Source organism: Cottoperca gobio, chromosome 21 (genome assembly GCF_900634415.1).
Source record: "Cottoperca gobio chromosome 21, fCotGob3.1, whole genome shotgun sequence".
In the NCBI taxonomy this organism is placed as follows: domain Eukaryota; kingdom Metazoa; phylum Chordata; class Actinopteri; order Perciformes; family Bovichtidae; genus Cottoperca; species Cottoperca gobio.
Genome location: NC_041375.1, coordinates 17,577,954 through 17,602,439, shown reverse-complemented (window position 1 = coordinate 17,602,439; position 24,486 = coordinate 17,577,954). Strand labels below are relative to the sequence as shown.

Genomic DNA, 24,486 nt, shown 5'->3' with positions numbered 1-24,486 from the left:
ACAGCCAGATCTGTCTCTGATCTCCTATCTGTCTGTGAAATTCTTCATGCATTATATAGATGAAAAAAAAAGGCAAACAAAAAAACTGAATGTTGTCACAAACTGTGCAGACAAATAATAATTCTACCGACTGTGAAGTACATACTGTCAAGAAATGATTCAGTGCTGCTTTGGAATCAACAATATTACTCAAACCCCACAGAGCAGATATCTTTTGTGATATATTACTTATGATGATGCACATATGTGCAGGCTATGTATACTGGACAACCTCCCAATGGTGTGAAAACATCCAAACATTGTCCTATTGATGTCCCATTTTTTTCCGCCGTTCGGCTCTTGTCAGAGGTCAACCTCAAACAGCATGCGGTGGAATCAGGCGTTACTGTCATGTCACATTGATGCATTACAAAGCCCAGGAGGTCACGTCTCTGTAAACATACATTATCAAAACACATAGAAGATGTGGGGTGTTGACCTCACCAATAGGTTACGGTCTATCTTCAGGGGAAAAGGGTCATGTGACGGCGGTGAGCAACTTTGTAGTCGCAATGACTTTCTTGTTGCAAATGAAGAGGGTCAAGCAATCAAGACTGGTTGGGCTGTGTGTCAGCACCATTATCTTGCGCTGTCTGAAATGATCAATGAGCTAAAATAAAATGATCACAAGCTAAAATTGGCCCGCTAATGAAAATGGACTGTTTAAACATGCTCGTTGGTGAGAAGCCGGCCAAAGAAATGGGCCAGCGATTTAAAACACATGACACAAGGTAGGTAGCAGGAATACATGGGAGCTATTTACAATAGTTTGACCTTTTCCTATTGATATTTTGATGTTAATGAAAAATAACTTTTAAAAATGCATGTGGATGAATGTGCTGTGATCCAGAGCACACGTGTACAAAGATGTTCTTAAAGGTTTATTTATTTGTATTTATACAAGACAGGAATTCAGACATTAAGCAAACAGATACAGTCTGTAAACAGTTAAATTACTTTATTGTCTATATGTAAATAGCTTTCATCGACAACACTGTGAAGCATAGCCTTAAAATATAAAAAAGGCACTTAGGGCAGGTGCACAGTACGGACATAAATCTCCTTTCCTCCATTTTAGCAATAAATACATACTGTATGTGGGCATTCCTATTACGGTACCATGGTTATGTAAACATGTTGTTAGCACCACCGTGCTGCAGAGTACCCCAGACAACACTGTCATGAAAGGCACAGCATTATAGAAAAAATATTTATAAATAATTTCCCATAAATAAAATATTATTTTCCCCACAAAATATTGTTTTGTTTCTGCAGTTTCCAATGAACCCAAATAGAATACTGTTAGAAATTCAGCCAAAAATAATAAAATCTGGAAAATAAAGAAAACACGTGAAAAGACTTTTCTTCTACAATAATAGAATCAAAAACAAAATAAATGAATGTTGCATATCCCTTATTGCTCTAAATAAGACGTTCTAAGAATGGGATGGACATGTAATCATACTGGTGGTATCTTTGGTGGTTGCAACCAAATATTGAATTCATAACTATTGCCAGAAATATAAAAGCAATTCTCAAAAGAAAGGACATTCTGTACTGCAAGTTGAAAAACACATCGAGGCTGACTTATTACTGCGTCATTTCAACTCACGGCATTTACTTATAAGTTAACTTATCACATTTCTTCAAAGAACAAATAAAGTTCAAGACTTGCTTGTGTTACTCCACTGTTTTATTCCACTTCCATGGCAGACACATCTTGCTCTCCATCAGATTTCTCAGAGGGCAGATCTTGTGACTCCGGGGTGCTTAGGGTGCTCGGGGTGCTCGGGGTGCTTTGGTCGGCGGACGCAGAGCTGGGCTCTGTGGTTGTTAGTGTGCCTGGCTCTGTGGTGTCCGTTTCAGCGGAGACATCCGCAAGCTTGGTTTGCCCTAACCGAGAAGATTTTACCCAGTTTAGATTTGCATTTCAAACGAGTGTAAAAGAAAAAGATGGACACTACTGCATACCAGAATTTAGAATTTTAACATTTTATAAATGTAATAGTATTGGTAACATTTGATGACACTTAGAGGTGTATGCCTTGCGTGGATAAAATGTGCTCGAGTGTCATTATCACCTAAAACAGATTGGTCGTCATCCGTGTCAGCAGCAGCCGAAGGTACGGGTGCCTCAGATGACATCTTCAGTTCGCCAGCGACCTCGGGGAGTCTGGGTGCCTGAGGCCTAGTCTTCCTCGCAGGGTTCAAGAAATAACAATACGCACATCGGAAGGCTGAAACAACACAAATAAAACACGGTACATATAGTTTATGTCACTTCTCTAATACATTCTCAAAACAGACATAGATTAATATACATGAATATGAACCAATGACAGAAAATGCCTGAGATGCATAAACACTTCAGATTGATGTGTAGCACTGGTTTGCATATTCAATCTTGTTGCGTTTTTTTGCTTACAGGGGTCGGTAGTGGCAGAGGCATTTAAGAGCTATATGATATACTACGCTGCCAAATGCTAGAGGGCAAATGAAGGCACAGTGTTTGATGGAGACTGACAAAAGAGTGTTGTGTTTCTTTAAGTCTTACCAACGTATTCAAATTCCTCTTTTAATGCCATGCCGTTATGGGACAGACACTGCTGACAGATGAGAGCGTATCTACGAGGAAGAAAAGATGATCCAGTTAAGACAGCGTACAGTACATGGACACTGGCATTATATTCAGCAGACGATTCCGCACTGCATTTGAAAGTTGAAAAACTATACTTGCCCAAAAAATTGTATATATTATATTATATATGTGTATTGCTGAAAAGAGCTTGTCTCTGTTAAAAAGAAGCGTACCTGTTCTGAGGGCCATCTCCAACAAGATACTCAATGACTCTGTCCATAGCGCCTCTTTCCCTTGGGACCACAGGTCTGGCCAGGGGCGGGCCTGGGGGGTGCATCCCTGTTAAAGCACAACATCAATGCCTGTTAGACACAGTCTGTAGTCTTGAATACAAAATGCGTTAAACAGCAGGATGCTCACAGTAAAAACTAAGTGAAAGAGTGAAGCTGAGATTCAGTTTACTGCACAAACCTTGATGAATATTACAAAAACCTGCCTTTTTTTTCTTAATGAATTAACACTGGATCTCACTTGCAAAGCACGTCCAGAATCCCTGCTGTGTTGGTGAGCAGTAATTAATATAATCTAACATCAAGAGCAATCATAGGAAGATGACTGGTCATTTCTGTGAGACTTGGCAGAGTCTCAATATCCTGCTGGTTATTAATTTACCAACATATGGAAACTCTGTGGTGACTCTTTGTATCAAATTGCTTTTCACTTTCAATTTTCAGCAGAAGCAGGTGATAACATCAAGTCATGTAAACCATTTGCGAGGTTGTTCCCAATGCCAAAGGCAATTTCACTGAGCATTAAAAGACATTTAGTGAGATTCCACCACCATTGCCCAGAGAACAAACGCAGGTCTGGCTAATTAATCATAGTTAACGTAATCCTGATTCGTGCATACCTCACAGTTAGCATTCCACATGGCAATTACCGCATGTTGCTTCCTCTAGGAAGACATTTCCTTTACCGTTACTTATTTGCATCTTCTATTGAGTGTTCATAGCCCATAAATAATGTATATTGAATATGCAATACCTCTGCACTCCACAGATGTCTTGTATACACAGCAACTGATCTGTGGAAAGTTTTTCATCGTGTTTGCTGGCTGGCTTTTGAAATCTCATACGGGCATCATATTCTCGAGGTGAATATTCTGACTATCAAAAGTTATCGCCTATTGCTAATCTTAGTTCACAATTATACACTTGTTTGAGAAAGGTTGGACCTTTTAGTAAGATATTTAAAAACTATTCAAGCAATTACCCATTACAACTACTGTATAACATACTGTCTACCACCCTCTCTGACAACCAACACCACAGAGCCTTGAGCAACTGGGGACACAGAGCCAGGGAAGAGTAAATCACACCTTAATCGACCACATTATGGCGTGGTCCCCCTGTGTGCAGGTAACTCACCGACTCCTGGAACAGGTGTTCCAGGGGTCACAGGCCTCCTCATCAAGCTCTGCTGAGCAGCTATAGCAGACAGGCTCCTCTCTGGGGGTCCACCTGGAGCAGAGTGGGAAGATCGTCCAGGATAGGTGGGCCCAGAGGCAAGAGGAGGGCGAGCAGCAGCTCCGCTCGCAGGATTCACCACCACTGAGGGGGTCTTTGGGATGACATTGCGCTGGCGAAGCTCTAACACAGAACACATTGCAGTTTGCTTAAGAATGGTAAGAAACGCAGAAGGAGAAGTAGGGAAAACAGTGCCGCCTTCAGAACTCATTGCTACCTTGTCCTTGTCTTGGAGTCATCGGAGGTCCAACTGGAGTGGATTCAAGCTCCTTTATACAGGAAGAAGAAAAAAAAGGTGGAAAAGCATGATTGAATATGGAAAGAAATTAGACAATGTGATTTATGTTATAAAGTCAAAACAAAAAAACTCACAATTTTTCTCTTGGAATCAGGATCAAATCTCTCCAGAATCATTTTTGCATTTTTATACGTCTCAGTTTCCATAACTTCTTCAAGCTGGAAAAAAACAAGACATTAAAAAGTATTAAAGGCTCAATGCTTACATCACTTTTCCAATACATTGCACAGATAAATTATTCCGATAATAATAATAATAGCTCTATTGCCGAGTAATTATTTGATGATCATCTGATGTAATTAATAGGTGTTAACAGACACGCATTAATATCTTAGAACCACCTACCATAACATTACAAATATAAATGACTGAGAAAGGGCACCGGGAAGTTACTTCACTAAATTGTACATCTTCATTTAAGTAGCAAACATTTCTAAATGTTTACATATAATATGAAGAATAATTACATTCACTACTTCGATAATGTAGAGTGTGAAAATCCATCAGCCCTAATTATTGAAAGTTATTATACTTGACAGAGAATACTTGACAAGCAATTTCTCAGATGTATTTCTTTCCTGCACTAAATGCTATTAATTAAAGTGACATTAGCAGAGGGGTTTAATGGGTTAAGTCACTGTACCGATCAAACGCTGTCTGTACAGATCCTAGATTAGCAAGTATCTTGCTGCAAAAATGTTGAGAGGATCAATAAGAGCAATACTACGAGGTTTCCTGCATAACGTGCAGAATGAAGTGCAAGTCTTCTCTTCACTGGAGACCACTAGACATCAAAATTACAATGCATTCTACAGAGATTATCAGTTTTACAATATGTTTCTTGCACTTATCTGATCGCGCTGCAAGCCACAAAAGCATGACAATTTGTTCTTTTCTTTTTCTTTTTTATAAACGTCACTTTGCAGATCTCTCAAGCTCGCAGAGGTAATTTCAGGGACATTGGGGAAAAAATATGCAGGCTGCTTGCAGTGCAACTTTTGTAATGGCTTTATAACTGCTACACCGAGTGACGGTGAGTCCAAACAATAAAACATATAAAAGACAATGTAACATTTTTCTTACCAACTTTGACAAGAACCCATAATCTTAAACTGACACTCAGTGTTTTGGCGATGAATCATCTCTGAAAATATTTTATTGGCTTTTTTTTTTTAAAACATCAAGCAGCAGCTACACCCCAATCTGTTGTTTCTTCTACGCATGGACTCCGTAAGACTCATACTCAAAGTTTTGAAATAGTTGTTTTTTGTTAAATCATTTTTAGTTAGTTGCTGAAGTTTGATAACAGACGGCTCAAAATGTGAGAAACTGATAAATGACGGAAATAAAAACATTAAATATGGTATTGACATTTTATTTCCCATCCACTGAAACATGAAGGAACCATGTAACCTGAATCATTTCATTTCAGCTTTGTGGCAATAAGAAAAGTATTTTAATTTGATGTGCTTGATCCTCAATATCATGATACACAAATGTGATTATATTTTCTGTATTTTTTTGGGGCAACTGTCCAGGCCAACAGAAAATATGCTGTTTTATCCTAAAGTGTTACAGATATCAGTGTTCTTTAAGTCTTTGGAGAGCAAAGCTAATGAAAGTTATAGATCAAAAGTTTAAAATAATGTGTCACTTACTATTTTCCTTTTTTGTATTTTAAGATCCTCTAATTTTTCATCTGAAAAAACATAACAAAAAAATGTTTACTTGAACATTCAACACCAGTTTTCACATAAACAAAAATGACCTTTATGTGTTAAGTTGTGAATAAATAGCAAAATAAATTCTTACTGTTTTTTTCAGTTCTTCGTGAAAAAAACATTATAAGCAGCATTCGAAATAACCAAACTCTATAGGGAACAGAGAAAATAAAAGTTAATTGGTTACATTGTTGTTAGTTTAGTCATTTGTGATTGACTATTTTTCACACTTACAATAACGGAAATACTACGAAGGGAAGAGACAGTATGAGCCGTCCCATCATCTGTTCAGGAAGGTACCAGAAATACACAACGACACATGTGATCAGGTAGAGAAGAGACGAGTACAGCAGCAGTCGCCCGACCCATATCTTCAACTGCCTCTGATACTTCTCACTGTATTCTTCAAGAGTCTGTAAATCCTGTGGGGGGGAAATCAAATGAGCATTAAATATTAGTAAACAATTACAATAATATTAGTAAAACAGTGACTGTCACAGTGTGAAACTGTTTTTACATTTAATCTGAACCAAGTGCCATAAGAATAACTATTGTTTTACACATATTGAGAGCTTGGTCTCATGTAATAGATAACAGTTGCTTTAAACATCAGTTTGATTATTTTATAAGTGATTTTGATGACATTTTTACATTGATACATATCTGAATATTCATAATATTGTATCACCCAACCAGAACTTCTACTTTTTTATGAACAAAACATAATAGCAAAAAAGCATTTCTTCCTATATTTTAATATTCCTGTGGTCCAAATACATTAAGAGACAGCGCCCCCACACACCCCACCCACACCCACACACCCACACACACACACACCTCAGTGAGTTAAAGTAAAATCTTTATGATGACGTTTTCTTCTCCTGCCCTCAGGTCTGGATCATTAATGTTAAGTTTCACAGCAGTCTTTTCCAGTAGAGCTGGGCCATCATCCTTTATAATCTTTCCCTAAATATTTTTAATAGGAGTGTAAATTAAATGTATTACAGCCCTCTGGGAGAATCTTTCTCCAATTTTTATTAAAGAATATATGTTATTTGTGTTTTTAATTTTCACCACTGCCTTAATAATAATAATAATAATAATATTAATAATACATTTTATTCGGAGCTGCCTTTCAAGACACCTTACAAAATACAAGAAATAAAAAACAAACTTGCCATTAACTAGTGGGAGCATAACAAACAATGTCTTTGGTCAAATCATGATCAAACTTCTCTTCTTTGTTGTTTTTGTTTAATATGGGAAGGTTACACCACTGCATGAAAGCGCTGATTACCCCCCCATCTATAAATAGCTGGCGGGCAGAATGGGACCCACTCTGGTCACTATGGCTCTCCTGTAACATGTGTGTCTGTCACTCTCAGTACTGGATAAACACATCTCGCTTTCAGCTTTACAATATATCCAGCATGCATGTGTATGGTACAACCATGCACATGAAATTATTTATAGCCGAAATGTTCTTTCATAATAATAGGAGACAGGATTTTTCTGGAGGAGAACTAAAAGACCAAACAAGCATGTTTTCATAACGTCAATGCCAATGACCTCTTCAGTGTATATGTGTAGTGTCTCTTGCCCCAAGGACAGGTGCTGAAAATAGCACAACACTAGCTTAACTGGAGAAGAGCACTAAATCCCAATCAGTCAGCAAATGAGGAGCTGATCTGGCATTTGCTAACACATCTGTTTGCTTATGGTCAAAAGATTCATGCTTATACAATATATATATATAAAAACAGGTCACCAGTGCAATAAATACACAATATCGTCAAATGATGAGACAGGTTGTAAACAAACCTCGGGGTAGTATTCCAACTTATTTGGCAGAGGAAATAAATGTGAACAGTAAAATTATTACCCAATTTGTTCATTGTGAACCTTTTAAAATTGACAGACTAAACCAAGTGCTTCCCAAACTGGGGCTTGACCCCAAGGGGTGGCCCAGAGTTATAAAAGGGTTGCGAGGCTAAAAAGATATATGACACAAAGTCCTGCACTGGCCTTGAACATAGTTTTTATCTATAAAAAGGAAGGCCCTGCAGAAAACATATGGTAGCCATTGGACTAACCAGTACATTATTGGTGCACTCATTTTCAGTTTTACCTCCTAATGAAGTGGATGAGAGAATCTGGCAAAACTTCAAGCATGTTGAAAAACTGCATGATTTTCTGATTGATAAGTACACCTAAAAGGGGCAACAAAAATAAGCAGCTACGTCACTGCATTTTCAGATTTCACTTTTGTGAGTACAACATTATCATAACCAATATAACTGGCCAACGCTACAAAAAACAAAAACAAAGTTGCAATGAGCTGTTGTTTATCTTTAAGTCCTGTACACGCAAAAAAAGCTATTTACTAGTAACAGTCCCTTCATGTTTCCCACCGACTGCTGTGCCCGTGTGAAAAGGCTAGTCCCCAATCGTACCAAGTCTTTACAGAGTAAGTATGTCGAGAACATGCAGGTGTTTCTGGATTGTGTGGGCTTTATAAACATCATTGGGCATAATTACACTGACAGTTTTACTGATAATGCTTCATTTGACAGACAGCAGGCGCCTTCTGCAAGCGTGGACTCAACCAAACTCAGGCCCGGTTCTACGAGGGTGCAAAAGCATGCATTGTAGTTGGAAATAATAAATATTTATCCTACATAATTTCACTTAAAACTTATGTATATTTGACACTAAATTTCTTAAATAAATTAGAAACTACTCTATTGAATTCACACAGGAGTTAACAAAGATAGGCTTTACCATGTGGTAATTTCATATATACTTTTTATTTATTGAATTACCAGAAAACATTCTATATCGATATATATACATTGTTATAAACATATGAATCTACCTATAAATCGGGATAGAAGATTTTGGCCATATTGCCCAGCCCTAATTCATTGTAAAATGCTCTACTTATATTCAAATATAAACCAGGCATAAAAGAATAAAGAAAATATTGGACCACAAAAGGTAAACTGTTGTACTGTATTATCGGCAATATTTGTATCTTACTATATACACCAGTTGCAGGTTTGGTAAGGTTTGTGAAAATTAATCTTGTTCATGTAGGCTGTGTCCATCTACCTGCAGTGAAGGTTAGGCAGTAGGCTCCATTTTACAAAAAATATTTACCTAGACTAGAGCATGGCTTTGTTGTGCTTTGGTAAATGTATACCATGTTTTCTCGCTCACCGTACAAATATAAAAAGGAAAAAAACAGTTCTTGCAATGTATCTGACAAGCATACCTTATCGATTCCCTCCAAAATGTCCACAGTGGATGGTTTAGCCTGTAAGGCAAACATTTTGAAATCCAAGTCAGAGAGATGAAATGATGACATTTGCCAGAACAGTGCTCCTTGTGCAATCAACTTCTTGAAAAGATCTGGAAACTTCCTGTTTCATCTTCCCATTTCTTCACATGTTGTGTATGTGTCATGTGTATCTTCTTCCGTTGTTGGCGATATCATTTAGTTAGCCTGTGCATGCCAATATGCCAAGGAATGGAGATGCCTGGATGATTATTTGCATAAACATCTGAATTGTGATAACGTAGATCATGTGACCACTATTTGTGCCTAACATATGGTGTGGTAGAATTATTTGTAAAATACCTACATGTGCTTGCAAACTGAAAGCTTATTACATCTAAAGTGAAATTATTATAAATAAACATGTTCTTTGACAAAGCAAACCTTATTGCCAACCTGTGTGCAATAATGTAATTTGTATTACAGCAGCATGAAGTAGAAAGATATCAGTAAAAGATTTGAAAACCAACCCTCCACCGTGAGATGACGGCGCCCATGTTGATGAGGGATTGTAGGATGTTCTATTACTGGGATCCTCCTCTGATTTTCTCTCACAGATAACCTCTCCACCTGTTGACAACAGTAATGGGCTTCAAGATACACTCAGTTTGCAATGTATTCAGTACATGGAGTTAAAACTGAGGCAGTGCAATTGAACAGTACACAATAAATGCTGCCTTCATGAACGTTGCAATGTTTAGTTTTTGATCAAACGATTCAATTTTGGAGGCTGTTTGTGAGGCTGATGAATTATAATGCACTGTATAAATATATCCTTCTTAAAACAGTCTAGCATTTGCAGTATGTGGTCTACCATTACTGATATTACGCTAATGGGATGGAAAACATAGTTGAAACATCTTTCAGCTCCACAAATAACTGCCTCCAAAATAACTAACGTTGCATCATCTCAAAGACTGTTTCAACAAAAACATCAAAACCTTAGTTAAGATGTATTGCAGGGCTGCAGTCTTAAAATGCAATATGTTTTAGCTACGTGTACATGTCTGAGTTAAAGTGGTTAATGAGTTACTAGTGTAACTAGTTACACTCAAACAGCAACACACTAACGTTCACACACAGTATTTAGAGTAATTGAACTTAACGTAGTCGTATGTAAAACTCATTCAAACACGGTCTTTAAAACCCTTGCTAACTGAAGTTAGCTAACTTAACTTCACTCTTTGTTTTCAGAGGTAACTTAACTCAAATTAGCGTCAACCTTACGGCATTGTTTACCTCAAAGGAAAGGTTTGTCATGTCGCTAGTTGTGACTGGCGTTTCCAAAATGACTTCTTAACCGAGTAAACAGTTAGCGTTAGCATTGCCGAAGCTAACCGTAGGTAGCTAACCGCTAGCAGGTGGTGCAAACACCAAAGCAGCCAACAGTTGATCACGATAAGTAACAGCAGCGCACTTAGTTCTTTGTGAAAGCAAGCGAGATCAAATACAATGACTGGAAAGTGAATGAATCACAGCAAAGTGATTTGAAATACAGGTGAGGAGGGGGGGGGGGGGTATTATTTACCTTGGCAGTGAAGTTATCCGGTGTCGACAGCCTGTGGCAGCCTGCAGTCCTCCTGTGCTCTTTAGACGGAGGGTGCCTGAGCCAAGATGGGGGCGTGTCCGCTAAAAGAACAGCATGGAACATGAGGAGCACTGCTGGGCCTTCAGCTCTGTGTCTGATGAGGCCCACTCACTGTTATTATGTTTAAACTAATGGTAAGTGTTCCTATGCACACTGGTAGACAGCTAGGAAAATAAAACTATATCCTAGAGAACAACGGTGAAGTCCCGCACAGTGTCAGCGGGGGAACTTTTTGTTATGTCTGACACTGTTATGATTATTATGAGCTTTCCGCCTGACTGGGATATTATTAGTAGCCTATTAGTTGTTGCTGTTGTAGGTAGTAGCCTAGTTGTAGTAGGAGTGGTTAAAAAATAAAGAGGACTTAGTTAGAGTTTGGCAATATACTAAAACACTTAATTTATTCATTCATTCTTTTTGATCTTAATGTGGAATTTTGAAATAAATATTCTATAATCTCCAACAATAATTTTTTTAAGTAAAAGAGTTCCAGTTGGATTTGACTGACATGCATGCAATAAGAGACATTGTGATACATAACTGTTATTTCCCCCTCCCATGGCAGCCAACCCCACTAGTAGTAAAAGGGTGGATGTAGCACAGTTGGTTGACCATTGATTGGCCATTATTTGCAAGTTTGGTGGTTCAATCCAAAATTGCACAAGTCAGTGAACCCCAAATTACTCTTAGTATGTGTATGCCACAAATGTAAGTCACTGGTCAAAGTGCCTGCCAAGTGAATGTAATGTAGTAACAGTTGTTGTGCTTTTTGCAGATTTTTTTAGAAGTTTAAACAGTACTAACATTGTCACTACAATGGACAATGCTCTATTTCATCTATTATAAGGCTAATAAATGTATGAATAAATCCAAAGCATTAGATTTATTGGGTGGTTTGCATACACAATGCAATCACACGTTCGCTATTCAAGTCTGGTATGTAATCCAACAAAGCTTTTGCAACACTGTAAAAAATGTTTAGATGTGCATTATAACACATTATATTGCAAACATAATTTAAACATTGGGATTCCTTAGTGAGTGTAAGCACAGCAATGGCCTCAGGGTGCTCATAAAAGCCAGAGCAGATCACAACAAGACCATTATTTTTGGGAAAACAGGAGTAAAAACAGACTAAAACAAATAACTAAAAAGAAGAATGTTCCAATAACATCAATGATTAAGTTTATTTAATTATTTGTTTTAACATGAGTTAAACACCATATGTTTGCCTTTTAATTAAAAAACGACTGGAGGTGGTCAAAGAAATAAGTTTAAGACTCAGAGTGGACCCCCAATAAGTAATTAGAGAAATTATCACTTTTGGAAGCTCGACCAGATAATGCCAAACACCTTGTCTGCACTATAGTAAGTAAAGGGAATTTATTTCCTAATTTTATGTAAGCAATCTGAGCCCTGCTGCTGGTACTTGATAAAAACGTCAGAGGATCACCAAAGTCATTAGGTTTCATCCTCTGAGCATGTGGATAACTGTACCAAATTTCACGGCAATCCATTAACAATGTGTTGAGATATTTTCTGGACCCAAGTAGCAGATAGAGACCCACAGACAGACATTTCCATCCCTAGAGCCACACAGCAAGCGTGGCTATAAAAAAAAATAAAAAAGCTATAACTGTTGCTGGCAACCTATAGTTTTGATTGTGGAAGAAATGAAAACCTGAAGGCAAAAATAAGCAGAGCCTATACTACATGGGTGAATTTACGCTTTTGCTTGGCTGAAGAGTCAGTCAGACATCTGACTCTCACTGACTCCATCTACCACTGCTTCAACATGCTCAGTCATCATAAGGGCTGACTAGTGCCAATAGACACCCCACAAAAACACTGGCCAATGGTCGACCACAGGGACTTAACGACGGCCAAATGGCGCTCAAAGGCAGACCGTAGCCTCGTGTTTTAGGGCCACTTAGTCTCTCTGCTGAAGCCTCACTGGTTGGCAGTGATGTGGTGTTTGCTTATTTAGTAGATTCAAATGTTCTTTTCACAACTTTGAACTTTGTAATCAAGAACACGGTTTGTGCGTTGATATAATGGTACAAAATGTATGTTACTACATGTAAATGAGCTCCAAAACATGACATTTGTATTTGCCATAAATTGTGTTCCAATTACATTTTCATGTGAATAACTGGGTCCCAAAAGTTATTTCTATACACATACAGATCGATCTCCATAGATCGCCTTTATATCAGATAATCTCGAGATCAAGATGTTTTTTGCAACTTACCCAAAAACATAAAAATTGTTACAGCACCAAAGAAATACAAAAATATATTCACAAAGCCAGTAACACAATAGCACTTACCTAGAGATGCTCATTTTTATTTTAATGAAGTTCCCAGTGTTCAAAAGTAATACTATGGACGTACAGCCATACTTACAGATTTATATTGTTGTCAAACTTTTGTTAATGTACCCATTTATTCTATGGTTTACACAGTACCTGCATCTTTCTGCCACTTCCTGTTACAATTCACTCCCTCCAAAACCCCTAAAACATTGGAAGAGCTAGATTCTCAGGTAACCCCTGGTCTATAGCCTACAGTGAAATCTGATTTCTGCAAGTCTCAAAAACAAGTTAAACAGTTAAAGTTCACCAGTTAAGAGTTCCTGTGGAGTCTACATGATATACCTGCATCCTTGATGTGCAAGTAAGCGCTCTCTGGCAGGACCTTGGCTGAGCTACAGTATAGCGTTGTACATGGTCTCTGCAACAACCCGACTTGAAAAGTATAAATCCATCTTAAGGCAAGACAAGTTGAAGAAAAAAAAGGTGTTAAATATGCTACACAATGCGTGGCACATCTCCTACCTGGAGATATGCCAGTTCACCTTCTGGGCTCTGCCGAGGTGCCCTTGAGCAACGCACTGGGTATAAAGTTGGAGATTCTAATGATCATGGTGTTGCATTTCATTCCTTGCGTGTATTTATGTTTGTAGGACATAAGATAAGGTTAGCCAGTCCTACACCAATATGAAACATAGATGAGCAGTTGGGTCACTATCCCCAAGCACGCATGCAGGCTGTGTAGAGTTTGATGATAAACTAAGCACTGCTAACAATGTTGCAATACCACAGACTCACCTTGTCACTCACTTGTTAGCGTTCTAGTACTCAGGCATAAAGCTCTGCAGAGGATTTAATGTTTATTTACACTTCCTGGTTCTACCATGTTTGAGGAGCAGGGGTTGAAAATTGAAAAGTTGAAAAGTATTTTTGAAAAAGTATTTTTTTTCCTGAACCCAATGGTTACATAGATGTCTATCTCTGATAATGCTTGACCATTTCTGAACAAATTTATATAAATTGTAAATGTATTTGCACAAATGATCTTTTATGTGTATGCATTTAGTGAGCCTCCCCATCGGTGGTTAGGTCCAGTCCTAGTTAGGGACTTGCAGGGTATATAAGGGGTGGTTGAGCAACTGCTGGGGTTTGCGTCTATCAAGTTTCAAGTTTCAAGTTTTTTATTTGTCATATGTAGGTTAACACAGCATGTTTTTTATAAATAATATATATATATAAAAAAGGAGTACTATATACAATTTAGTATTATATACAATTTGAGTTAAAACAATAATAACAAAAAACGTATGTACATATATGAAAAAAGTGGGGTTGCGCAGTACAATAAATAATAATATTTACTTATATTTATTTAGTGCAGACAACAAATGAGTGAGTGTGTCTCTGGGTCTGGAGGTTGAGAGTGGTAAAAAAAACCCCATTGTGTTGTCTTGCTGCACATGCTAATACAATAAATGTTCACACAAGAAATGAGCTTATCCTTGCCTGTGCCTCTTGGATTAGCCGCAAGTAGGCTATAGGCCAACAACATGTTGTTACTTTACTGTGCTGTGATGTTACAATGACCTAATGCTTTAGGTGAGCCTTAACAAGGAACCCTAGCGAAAAATGTGATTTAGTTTTCTAACTTAACATGTAGTGGGGTTATCACATTTTTGTGGGTGCTACACTTGTGTATAAAACAATTAGTTTGCTTTGTAATGCTTCCTAATGTTTTATCAAGTCTGTTGTAGGGAGGTCAAGTTCCAACAGTAGCTACAGCCACTTGCTGTGACCACAGAATGAGTCAGCACACACTTTGTTTTGGCTAACAGTGCCTGGCTGTGAGTTGGCCACTGACTGGCTGCGTTCATAACAATTGGCAAGTATCAGTGAAGAGTTTTGTGACCATTTGGCAGTTGTGTCAACCTAAATGTGTTTTGTGTTTATACTGTATAAAGTAGTTAGCTTGATGCTAATGAGGAAACTTTAGCAGTTGTTTGATTAGCTAGTATATACTTATGATTGTGATTGCTGACGCTCATTTAATAAGTGTATCAATGCTACTAATGCTAGGCTAACCAATGCAAGCTAGCTGGTTCCCTACTCTGGCCACGTGGTTGTAGCTGTAGTTATAAGCATTTCTGTGACTATGGCTACTAGCTTTGTCTGTGGCTGCAATTTAAAATATGGCTGTAGTTGTAGCATTAAGAAGGCTACATGCAGGAATTCTGCTGGATTCACTGTAATGGCTTCGTTGGCTGGTTCATCCTGATCAGTGTTACTATCTTGGGTATTGTATAAAGTAGCAACAGCTAAAGCCATAGCTACGACTGTTGTCATAGCAACAAGTGGTATTTCTGTCCCAGACCCACATCCTGGCATCAGCAGCCACAGCAAAGACTGTGCCAACTCCCACTGTGGTCATGTAGCTGTAGTGAGATACTTTTAAGGAACTTTTTTTTGCGTGTTCACTTTCAGGCATCCATGGTTTCATCTGGTTTCCTTGCTGAGGACAAGAAGGGCACACTTCTTTCACATCAAGTTCATCATTTGGGGTCTTACTGAAGAGTGGACATTAAGAAAGGATAATGTGCTGATGTGGAACCAAATGCACCCACGTCTGAAATGACAGCACAAGGTGAGTACACAAAAGGAAACAACAGCATCCCAGTTCAGGTATGTCCTTTATGCCTATTAGATCAACAAAGGGGTCTCCTTCCAGCCTTCTTTTGTTCAAATTTGAAGGACCCAACTTGCGTAGCCAATTGTTTGCAGCCCTTGGTAGCCATTAGTTGATTTAGCTACCTATGGAACTAGGGAATTATGAAGGTAAGGTAAGAAGGTTGTGTGCTATGGTGAGTGCTATGTGTGTGATGGCTCTGTTGTTTTGCTCTGAGAGGTTGGAGGTAAGGAGGCCAATGGTTTTGGAGGTTGCGTGTGAAACGCTGAGCAATTTGTCCTTTTTTGAAGACTGATAACATGTTAAGGAAACAGGGGGACCAGTAGAGTATTATGGACTGATATATATCTATTATATATATATATATATATATATATATATATATATATATATATATATATATATATGTAAGATTTTATCCATATCGCCCAACCCTCGTCTCAGTCATGTATTTTTTACTTCACATATCCATATTTTACGCTCAACATAGTCGGATGACCACTACACATATTGTGGTTATGTACTATGTTACTGTGTGACTGGTTTTAGGAAACTCTTTACACAGACCAATGATCTGAAATATGTTTTAAAGATATTTATAATACAACATCTGAACGCTTTATCATGTTGAGACCGTAAAGCTGATATCATTTTATTTCTGTTTTCATTATTTAATAAACTTGAATGTCAAAGTCATTCTGCGCCCATCTCAAAAAACGTTTCTTAATGTTTTATTATTATATTATATTCCATTTCATTGTATTGCTTTCCTGCTTTGTATTTCTCCTGAAAGTATTCAGGGACAGATTATGTTTGAGCCTTGATCAGGTCAAAACATTGGAAATAATCGCTGCATACTTGCAGTAAGTGGTGTGTCATTCTGAAGCATTCTCTCCATTTTGACTTTAACATCAGATTTAAAATAACAGTGAAGTGGCCACTGGGGAGAAGCATTCTCACAGCATCTTGTAGGGAAAAAATAAAAAAGTAACTGCACTCTTGTTTGAGTCCATCAACCTCCATCAATGTTTTTGAGAGCGTTGGTTTAAATATACTTCTATAGCCACAAGCTTCAGACAGGTTGGGATCAGGTCAGAGGTTTAGTCTTATTACTATTGAGGAATAATCGTACTGGTCTCTAACATAAGCCTTGAATAATTCAAGGCTCCACTTCTACATTTTTTGTCAAACTAAAATCTGAAATAACAGACCTCTTGTGACCCGGACTCATTAAAGAATGACACCAGAGACGGGTCCAAAACATATTCATACGCTCAAATGCTGTCTCAAAATAAAAGTATACTGAAAGAAAAATAATTTATTTTTAATCCAGATCAATATGATTGAATTATAATGAATTAAAAACCAGCCCGAAATCACTCCTGAGGTTTTGATACATGCAGAGACAACCAATAATGGTATTTTAAGATTGTAGCCATTTCCAATGGGATTAGGTGTCATAGCCTGTCAGGAGTTCCCAAGAGCACCACTTCATCTACATCTAATTCCAGCGACAGAGGAGCAAAGCGGATCTCAGTGAGACTAAGAATTAATACATTGGAAAATTGATCAGGCATAAACCACATTTTATTATGATTCTTTTTTTAAAATATATATATTCTAAATAAATTAAGCACACTTCCTGTATGTGCAACGATGTAAACTGCATTAGGAATCTTGGTGACAGCTTGATGATTTGATATTAATGAGTCATTTTAATTTATTTAAATTAATTTTCAAGTGTAAAGGTTATTTTAAGTGACAGTTGTGCACACAGCAGTTGCACCAGAGACTAAACGTCCCACCTCAACCTAATTCTTTACAAAAAAAGCAAGAAAAGACTCAAATGCATTTGTTGATGATGGGGACCAGATGCAACCAGACATACTTTCTACAGAAAAACATGAACAAGCTATCTTTTTTAGAAATGTTTGACTTTTTAATCCTCGTAAACATAATGTCAAGCAAATATAATATGAAACAAAAACTATTGTTTAATATCTAATATCAGTGTCTCAGACTGAGTTTCAAGAATAAGACAGAAGAAAAGGCAATTTATTGCACCACCTTAAGCGTATCCAGAGCTAAGGACCACTACAAGAATTGGTCTTTAAAACAATAAAACCAATTTCCAAAGATAATTGAGAACATGTTTCAATACATATGCATGAAAAAAGGATTTTCCATACGACCGACTCACATGCTCGTGTAATTGATTGAGGGGATGACCCGTTATATTAAATGTTATTTGAGAACCATCAAAACGCGCAAAATTGCAAATTGCCCAGCTTGTATCTGAATTAATACCTCATTCATCATCATTATGAGTTGATAAGTTAATTTAACCATTTCATTCTGTCTTAATGAGCTATAGTTGAATTAATGTCATGTAATATATGAAAGTAACATTTGAACAGAGGCAATGATTTGAGACAAACAGAGCAGAGATTACTTTAGAAGCATAATGGTGGCATAAATCTCATCAGGCTGCAGTTTATGTTGCATGTTTTCCTTACATTTTGGAGGAATATTAAAGCTGAATAGATATGAATAAATCCCAACCTGAAGACGAGTTTGAGCTGTGAAGTGCTGGTATGTTTTTTTTTTTGACAGTGTTTGATGAGATTTGATTGATTTCAATGTTTTGATGTAACAGCTGGTATGTCAGTTGTAAATACTGCACTGCATCAGATTCAAATGTGGCCACAATATGTTTTAAGAACTGAGATATGTTTGAGTGTAATGTCACAGTTGTGGATGTACGGCTCCTCTTTTTAAAGCATTAATAGGAACAAAATAACTCCATGTGGTGATTTTAGTTAGAATAATGTTATATTTATATATAACATATATACTTTATTTTAGTCCTCAGTTGGCTCCGTGAAGATGACCCTGAGCTACCAGTCCTTCATCTGGCGTTGAGTGACTGCATTTGACCATTAGGGGTCTTTGCTGTCTTCTAGTTCCACCTTAAATGCGTTTTGGCCCCGCTTGCTCCCTGTAGTTTAGGTTTTTTGTCCTCCCGCAGCAGCTGTCACCCTGCATTACTCGCAGTCAGCTAAATGAAACATTATTCTAAACATATGCATCGTAATCAGTCCGGTCACACTTACAAGAACACGCGTTAATAAGGCAATCAATCACTCTGGAACAAGCAAGTTGTTCTGTAACAGCTCATAAACAGTGTGTAATGAAGAATTGGAGGTTAGCATGACACGGCGCTGATCAGATAATCAATGTCAAAGATGCGATGAATGTCAGTAAATGTAGTTTTCATGTCGTTTCTATAAAATCCTCAATTTACAACAAGCAGTTCAATTACCCTGAAAATACAGTCAATTAACTAGGGGTGATTGGACAGTAGGGGCAGGATCATCGATCTTTGCATTTCTATCTCGCTGGTGGACATTTAATTTGGTTTTTCTATTAGCACCGAAATAAAGAAAATATAAAATATATTAAACAACCCAAAGATTTATTTTCTTGTCAAAACCAATTCAGCGAAGGTGACAGACAGTCTTCTGCATTATGATGAATTCTTTTTTCAGTCTTGCACATTGAATACAAAACTAATCGTGTTATTGTGGGCAGTGTTTTTCTGGCCTCTGTCTTTTCCTTTTTACACCTCCATCTATCTCAATGCTTTTGTTGTATGGGTTGCAACCCTCGCTTTAGTAAAGAGCAAGGAAACATGGTGATACATCACGCCCATATTTGCTGCCCTAATCCTATTTCTTTAATGGGGATGTTCAAAAAAGCAACTTATCTTAAAGCCCCTTGGGGGCATTCTAGTGCAGGCTATATTTTAACCAAGTGCAATTAACGACAGTATCAGCTTGTATCATTTAGAGGTAATGTAAAAATAATGGTAAATTATAGGGCCGGAATGACCCGTGATGGCAGGCCTCAAATTCCCTGTAGCTTTCCACGTATTTTTTAATTCATGCTGTACATACATGCTTGCTATAGAAATGGTGTCACAGCTAAATAAACCTAAGATGTCTTTAATGTCGTTGTTGAATGTTCTAAAATGTGTAATACAACATATGTTAATATATGTTCTTATTTTACGTTATCTCACGCAATTAAATTAGAGTTAGTTTGTTAAACTGCAACGAAATCCATGGGGCTTATTTGGCAGAAATGTCATTAATGTAAAGAAGCAAAAATCTGTAAAGATTTTTTTTATTTATTTTCCAAGAACAAACACGATCAATAAATAACAGGATTTACATTTCATATTGCACAATTTTTTTCAAGTTAAAATATTTAAATTCATACAGTCATTAATATTTTAAATACAGAGATATAGAGTTATAACAGAGACCCATAGGGACAAAGGCCAATACTATTTTCATCATTTTAATTTCAGTGCTCGTTTATCAGCCCTTTTTAAAGCCTCTTTTGAGTGGACCGTAAAGAAATGTTACCCATAATTCAGTCTTAATTTTGCACGAAATACAGATCATGAATTTGGACTATTGGTGAGTTTACAGGCCGATTTGTAGACTATGTGATGCTCCTATTGGCTTGTACATCCAGTGTTTAAACATTAAAAAAAAACATTCAGCAAGTCACACAAAATAAATTAAAAAACGTGTTTTAAAAAAACAGCCTACCATCCACATTTCATGAAGTATTTTTCAGGGCGATCAATAATTTAGTTTTCAACTATCAGTAGGACTATCCATGATATTTGCAAAATATTTCACGATTTACAATTCACATGTTTTATAATTAACATATTGGTGATGTCCCAACAGGAACGAATAAAATAGCACATAGCCATTTTTACAGGCGCAGACAGATTGTAAAGCCAGGCTATTTAGTCTGAACTTTCGCCTTGCTCAGTCCCCCAATGTGTGTGCTGAGTGAAGAGGTCCTAATGGGATTACACACCTATGAAAATACTGGATTTGATATGGTTCAGCTATGTAAATAAAAGAGATGCTACTGTGTGTCGAGGTAATTCACATTATCAGTGAACTACATTTTAAGGGGGCTCTTTGTAGGCTTCTCTGTATGTAATATTTTTAAACCCTACATGTGTCTTATATTATCCTTATCCAGTGCATCTGTGTACCAGGACTGTCGCTTTGTTCCAGGTCTTTTGTGTGTCTAATGACTTCCCTCCGCGGGTTGTTAGCACTTGACAGCGGGTCTCAAAACGAGGAACTTTCTTACAGTCATGTATTCCAAGGAGCTCCATCTAGGTACATGATTGAACATTTTTGTCATGATCCTCTCATTATTAACATAAAAATTGACAAGAAAGACGCGGTGCAAAATTATATGCACCCTTCTAGCTTATTAGGGGGGTCCCCATAGAGCAGAGGATGGGTGTTGGAGAAGCTATCCCTGCCAAAATCTCAGTCTATTAGGCCTAGTGAAGAAAGATATGCTGCTGGGCAGAAAAGCAAGACCTTCTGCTATCCAAATTTAGATAGCATAATCAGCTCACGTTTGAATGTTAAAAAACCAGAGGAGTCAAGGTAGCCAGGCTGGGTTCGTCACGCTGAATATTTGACATTTGAGCCGCAGAAATATGGAATGTGACTCGGTTAGAGTTGTTGGTTTAATTTATGGGATTTGTAGAAATAAATAAAGGAATTTAAAATGGCACTTTGATTGAGGCATGGGGACAGAATAGATACACTGCATGGTCTGTCATTTTTCCAAATATCTATAAATTAATCCACCATAGAAATTGGTCTATTGGAACAACACAAGGGCACAAGCTTTTAGAAAAAATCTTGCAAAACTGTCGGTGCTAGCTATTCATTTGTTTTTCATTATAAAGAGTATTTTGGACTTGTATCAGACTTTTAATCTAAATGTGTGTGTTTACAATGCTGCCTAATAAATAAATTAATTTACCCAGGTGTGATTTTTAAAGTAGGCCTATCCCCTAAAGTAGGACAAGGGCAAAAAAGGAAACGGTCGCGTGGGCTGCATGATGAGTTATCTGTTAAGTGAGGTTTCTTCTCGTTGGTCTGGTGACGGGACTGAGGTCTTGCTGAGAACAGCGGCAGAATACGGCAGAAATCCACTCTCGGATCTTTGCCCTGAAGCTGTGCAGATAAAGTCAGCGCTCGCGCTCCTGGCGCCCAGCGTGCTCGCCGCCTGGCTGCTGTGGCAGCTCAGACACGAACAAGGCCCGGTGGCTGACGGGGCGCAGACCGCCGCCGCTGCCGCAGCCGCCGCTGCTGATGCCGCTGCTGAACTATTCAGGCCTGCGGGTGACTGGTAGAGTCCCGGGTGCCTGAAGCCGCACAGGAGCTCTGGTCGCGAGTAAGGGTGGGAGAGTGCTCGGAAGGTATCGAGGGGGCGCATGGAAGTGGCGAAAGGTGACGAGGCGGCGCTGGAGGCGGCGGCGGCAGCGGCTGCTGCTGCTGCCGTGACACCGACGTGCGGGTAGTAATGGAGAGGCATGTGCGAGTGGAAAGGGTAAGGTAGACTTCCTGTAGCTGCCGCGTGCGTCATCATGTAAGTGTAGAAGCTGGGGTCTGCTGGATGAGGCCAGGACATCGCCAAACGCTGCCTTTTATCCTTCATCCGCCTGTTCTGGAACCACACCTGCACACAGAGTCAAAACAAGGCCCATATTGAAGCTGCCATGTCGTTTCAAAGCTCTAAATTTAGACCTCTGAAAAGTGTGCTTTAGCGCGTGCTCAGGACAGACACTGATGCTAAAATGTCCTATAAGTGCTCTTGTCATTGAACATAAAAATGATCAATTGTCACATGCTGCAGAAGTTACAATCTACTAAATAAATAAATACATGTCTAAATATATATATATATACATTTTTAATGTAATATTTTAAAGGCGGAGGCTATAAATTACTAGCACACATAACGGTTGAATTGGTAATCACCCAGGGGGTAAGCAATAAATAAAAGCGTTATTTTGTGTACAGGTTCAAATCTAAATACCACACTGCAACATTTCCCTAGCATAAATAATAACTATATTGTCTACTGCAGAGTATTGTAATTATTATTCTTTTGATACCCACATCATTGATTTTTCTGTACAAACATGCACTAAGAATAATGAATGAAGATTAATCTATACCTTAATAGTAGTCTCGGGCAGATTCAGCGCTGCGGCCAATTCACATCTTCTCGGTCTCGAAACGTAATTTTCCCTGTAAAACTCTTTTTCCAGTCTTCCGATTTGTTCTCTGGTGAAAGCAGTCCGATATCTTCTCACTTGGTCGCTATTTGAATTGTTTGATCCTCCCGATAGATTACCGTTCATATTCTGGAGGGAGTTCGAGCTTATGTTGGAAGATCCAGAATTACTGTCTGAAAAACCTAAAAATAATAGAAAGAAACAAATTGTTATTGACATCGATAATATTTAAATAATAGACGTGTGTGTGTGGACCTGCAGTATATTTGACAATGTATTGGCAATAATGATAAAACTAATAAGGTTGATTTAAAAAAAAAAAAGGGGCAAATGTATAACATTTTTGTTAATATTTTTTTTATAATAGCCTACATGTATCCATTGTATAATAATTATAATAATAATCATAATATTAGTAATAAAAATAATAATAATAAGGAAAATACTACAAATAATGATACTTAAATGTAGCTTTATTTCGGTTTTTGGCTCGAGATAGAATAATAACAGCAATACCCGCTCTATTAACAGCAAAATATAACAGCAAAAAAAAAAGAAAAAACATAAATATGAAGTAAAATCAAATCTTACCTTTGTTGTTTTCCTTGTGCTGGCTCGGGGAGCGATGCGAAGGACATCCCACCTCCACATCACTGTTAATATCTGAATCTGGCGAAACTTCGGAGTAAAGACTCATTTTCTTCCTGCTTTCTGACGAAGAAATTTCCGCCGAAGAGCTATTTTCACTGTTGTGGTGCGTGCCGAAAAGACTGTCAATTTCAAATTTGCCTTTCGTGGGGATGTCCCCAAGATTTCCATGGAGAGAAGCCGAAGTTATTCTCGGGCTTAGACGTCCGCTGTGCTGAGAGTTTTCCAGGGCCTCCAGCACTGAATTTCCAGGCGTGTCTGCGAGCCTCTTGCCTGCGACCGGACTGTGCAGACCTCTCTCCATCAATATCATCTCCTTTCTTATCCTCTCCATCATTAAGCCGTGCAAGACGAAAAAAAAAAACACACCACACAACACTTGTCCAGGGGGGCTGGAGCACCAATGAGTTGTGTCGGAGCTTAAATCCGCATGCAACTCAGCAACTGTCTCTAAATAACTGTCTCTAAACCTTTTTATAAGCAAGACGCAAAAAATGAAAGAATCTGAATGCAATCGACGAGCGACTGCTCAAAATGAGCCGTGCATCCTCCCCACACCAGCAAAATGTCATTCATCAAAAGTGGTTGCTGTTCGTTGTTAAAATGCTCGACTGACGTT

The 24,486-nt window shown here is 38.0% G+C and overlaps 2 protein-coding genes across 3 annotated transcripts; both read right to left on the bottom strand.

Moving 5' to 3' along the window:
- Window positions 1-907: 907 nt before the first annotated feature.
- lnpa (limb and neural patterns a) lies at window positions 908-11,182 on the bottom strand. 2 transcript variants are annotated; one of them, XM_029459844.1, is made up of 13 exons: window positions 11,028-11,182; window positions 9,970-10,069; window positions 9,437-9,478; window positions 6,397-6,584; window positions 6,254-6,312; window positions 6,100-6,140; window positions 4,516-4,599; window positions 4,361-4,412; window positions 4,045-4,266; window positions 2,851-2,956; window positions 2,594-2,664; window positions 2,121-2,276; window positions 908-1,932 (listed from the first exon to the last, which is right to left on the bottom strand). In XM_029459844.1, exons 2-13 carry the CDS (start codon window positions 9,994-9,996, stop codon window positions 1,733-1,735), a joined length of 1,248 nt encoding a protein of 415 aa, XP_029315704.1. In that variant the 5' UTR covers window positions 9,997-10,069; window positions 11,028-11,182; the 3' UTR covers window positions 908-1,732. The 2 variants fall into 2 exon arrangements, with proteins under 2 accessions (XP_029315704.1, XP_029315703.1); XM_029459843.1 differs by lacking the exon at window positions 11,028-11,182 and adding an exon at window positions 10,739-10,941 and having other exon boundaries at window positions 1,733-1,932.
- A 10,860-nt stretch (window positions 11,183-22,042) lies between these two features.
- On the bottom strand, window positions 22,043-24,204 carry evx2 (even-skipped homeobox 2). The gene is made up of 3 exons (XM_029459554.1): window positions 23,811-24,204; window positions 23,160-23,401; window positions 22,043-22,657 (listed from the first exon to the last, which is right to left on the bottom strand). The coding sequence occupies exons 1-3, from the start codon at window positions 24,202-24,204 to the stop codon at window positions 22,043-22,045; spliced, it is 1,251 nt and encodes a 416-aa protein (XP_029315414.1).
- Between the last annotated feature and the right edge of the window lie 282 nt (window positions 24,205-24,486).

Bases quoted from the DNA above. Each gene is read 5' to 3' on its own strand.
- lnpa (XM_029459844.1), bottom strand. From the start codon at position 9,996: ATGGGCGCCGTCATCTCACGGTGGAGG. The intron at 9,479-9,969 runs GTTGGTTTTCAA...TTTGCCTTACAG, and splicing joins CCGTCATCTCACGGTGGAGG to GCTAAACCATCCACTGTGGA. The intron at 2,665-2,850 runs GTACGCTTCTTT...TCTTCCTCGTAG, and splicing joins GGAGATGGCCCTCAGAACAG to ATACGCTCTCATCTGTCAGC.
- evx2 (XM_029459554.1), bottom strand. From the start codon at position 24,204: ATGATGGAGAGGATAAGAAAGGAGATGATATTGATGGAGAGAGGTCTG. The intron at 23,402-23,810 runs GTAAGATTTGAT...TATTATTTTTAG, and splicing joins GCACAAGGAAAACAACAAAG to GTTTTTCAGACAGTAATTCT. The intron at 22,658-23,159 runs GTATAGATTAAT...CTCTGTGTGCAG, and splicing joins TGCCCGAGACTACTATTAAG to GTGTGGTTCCAGAACAGGCG.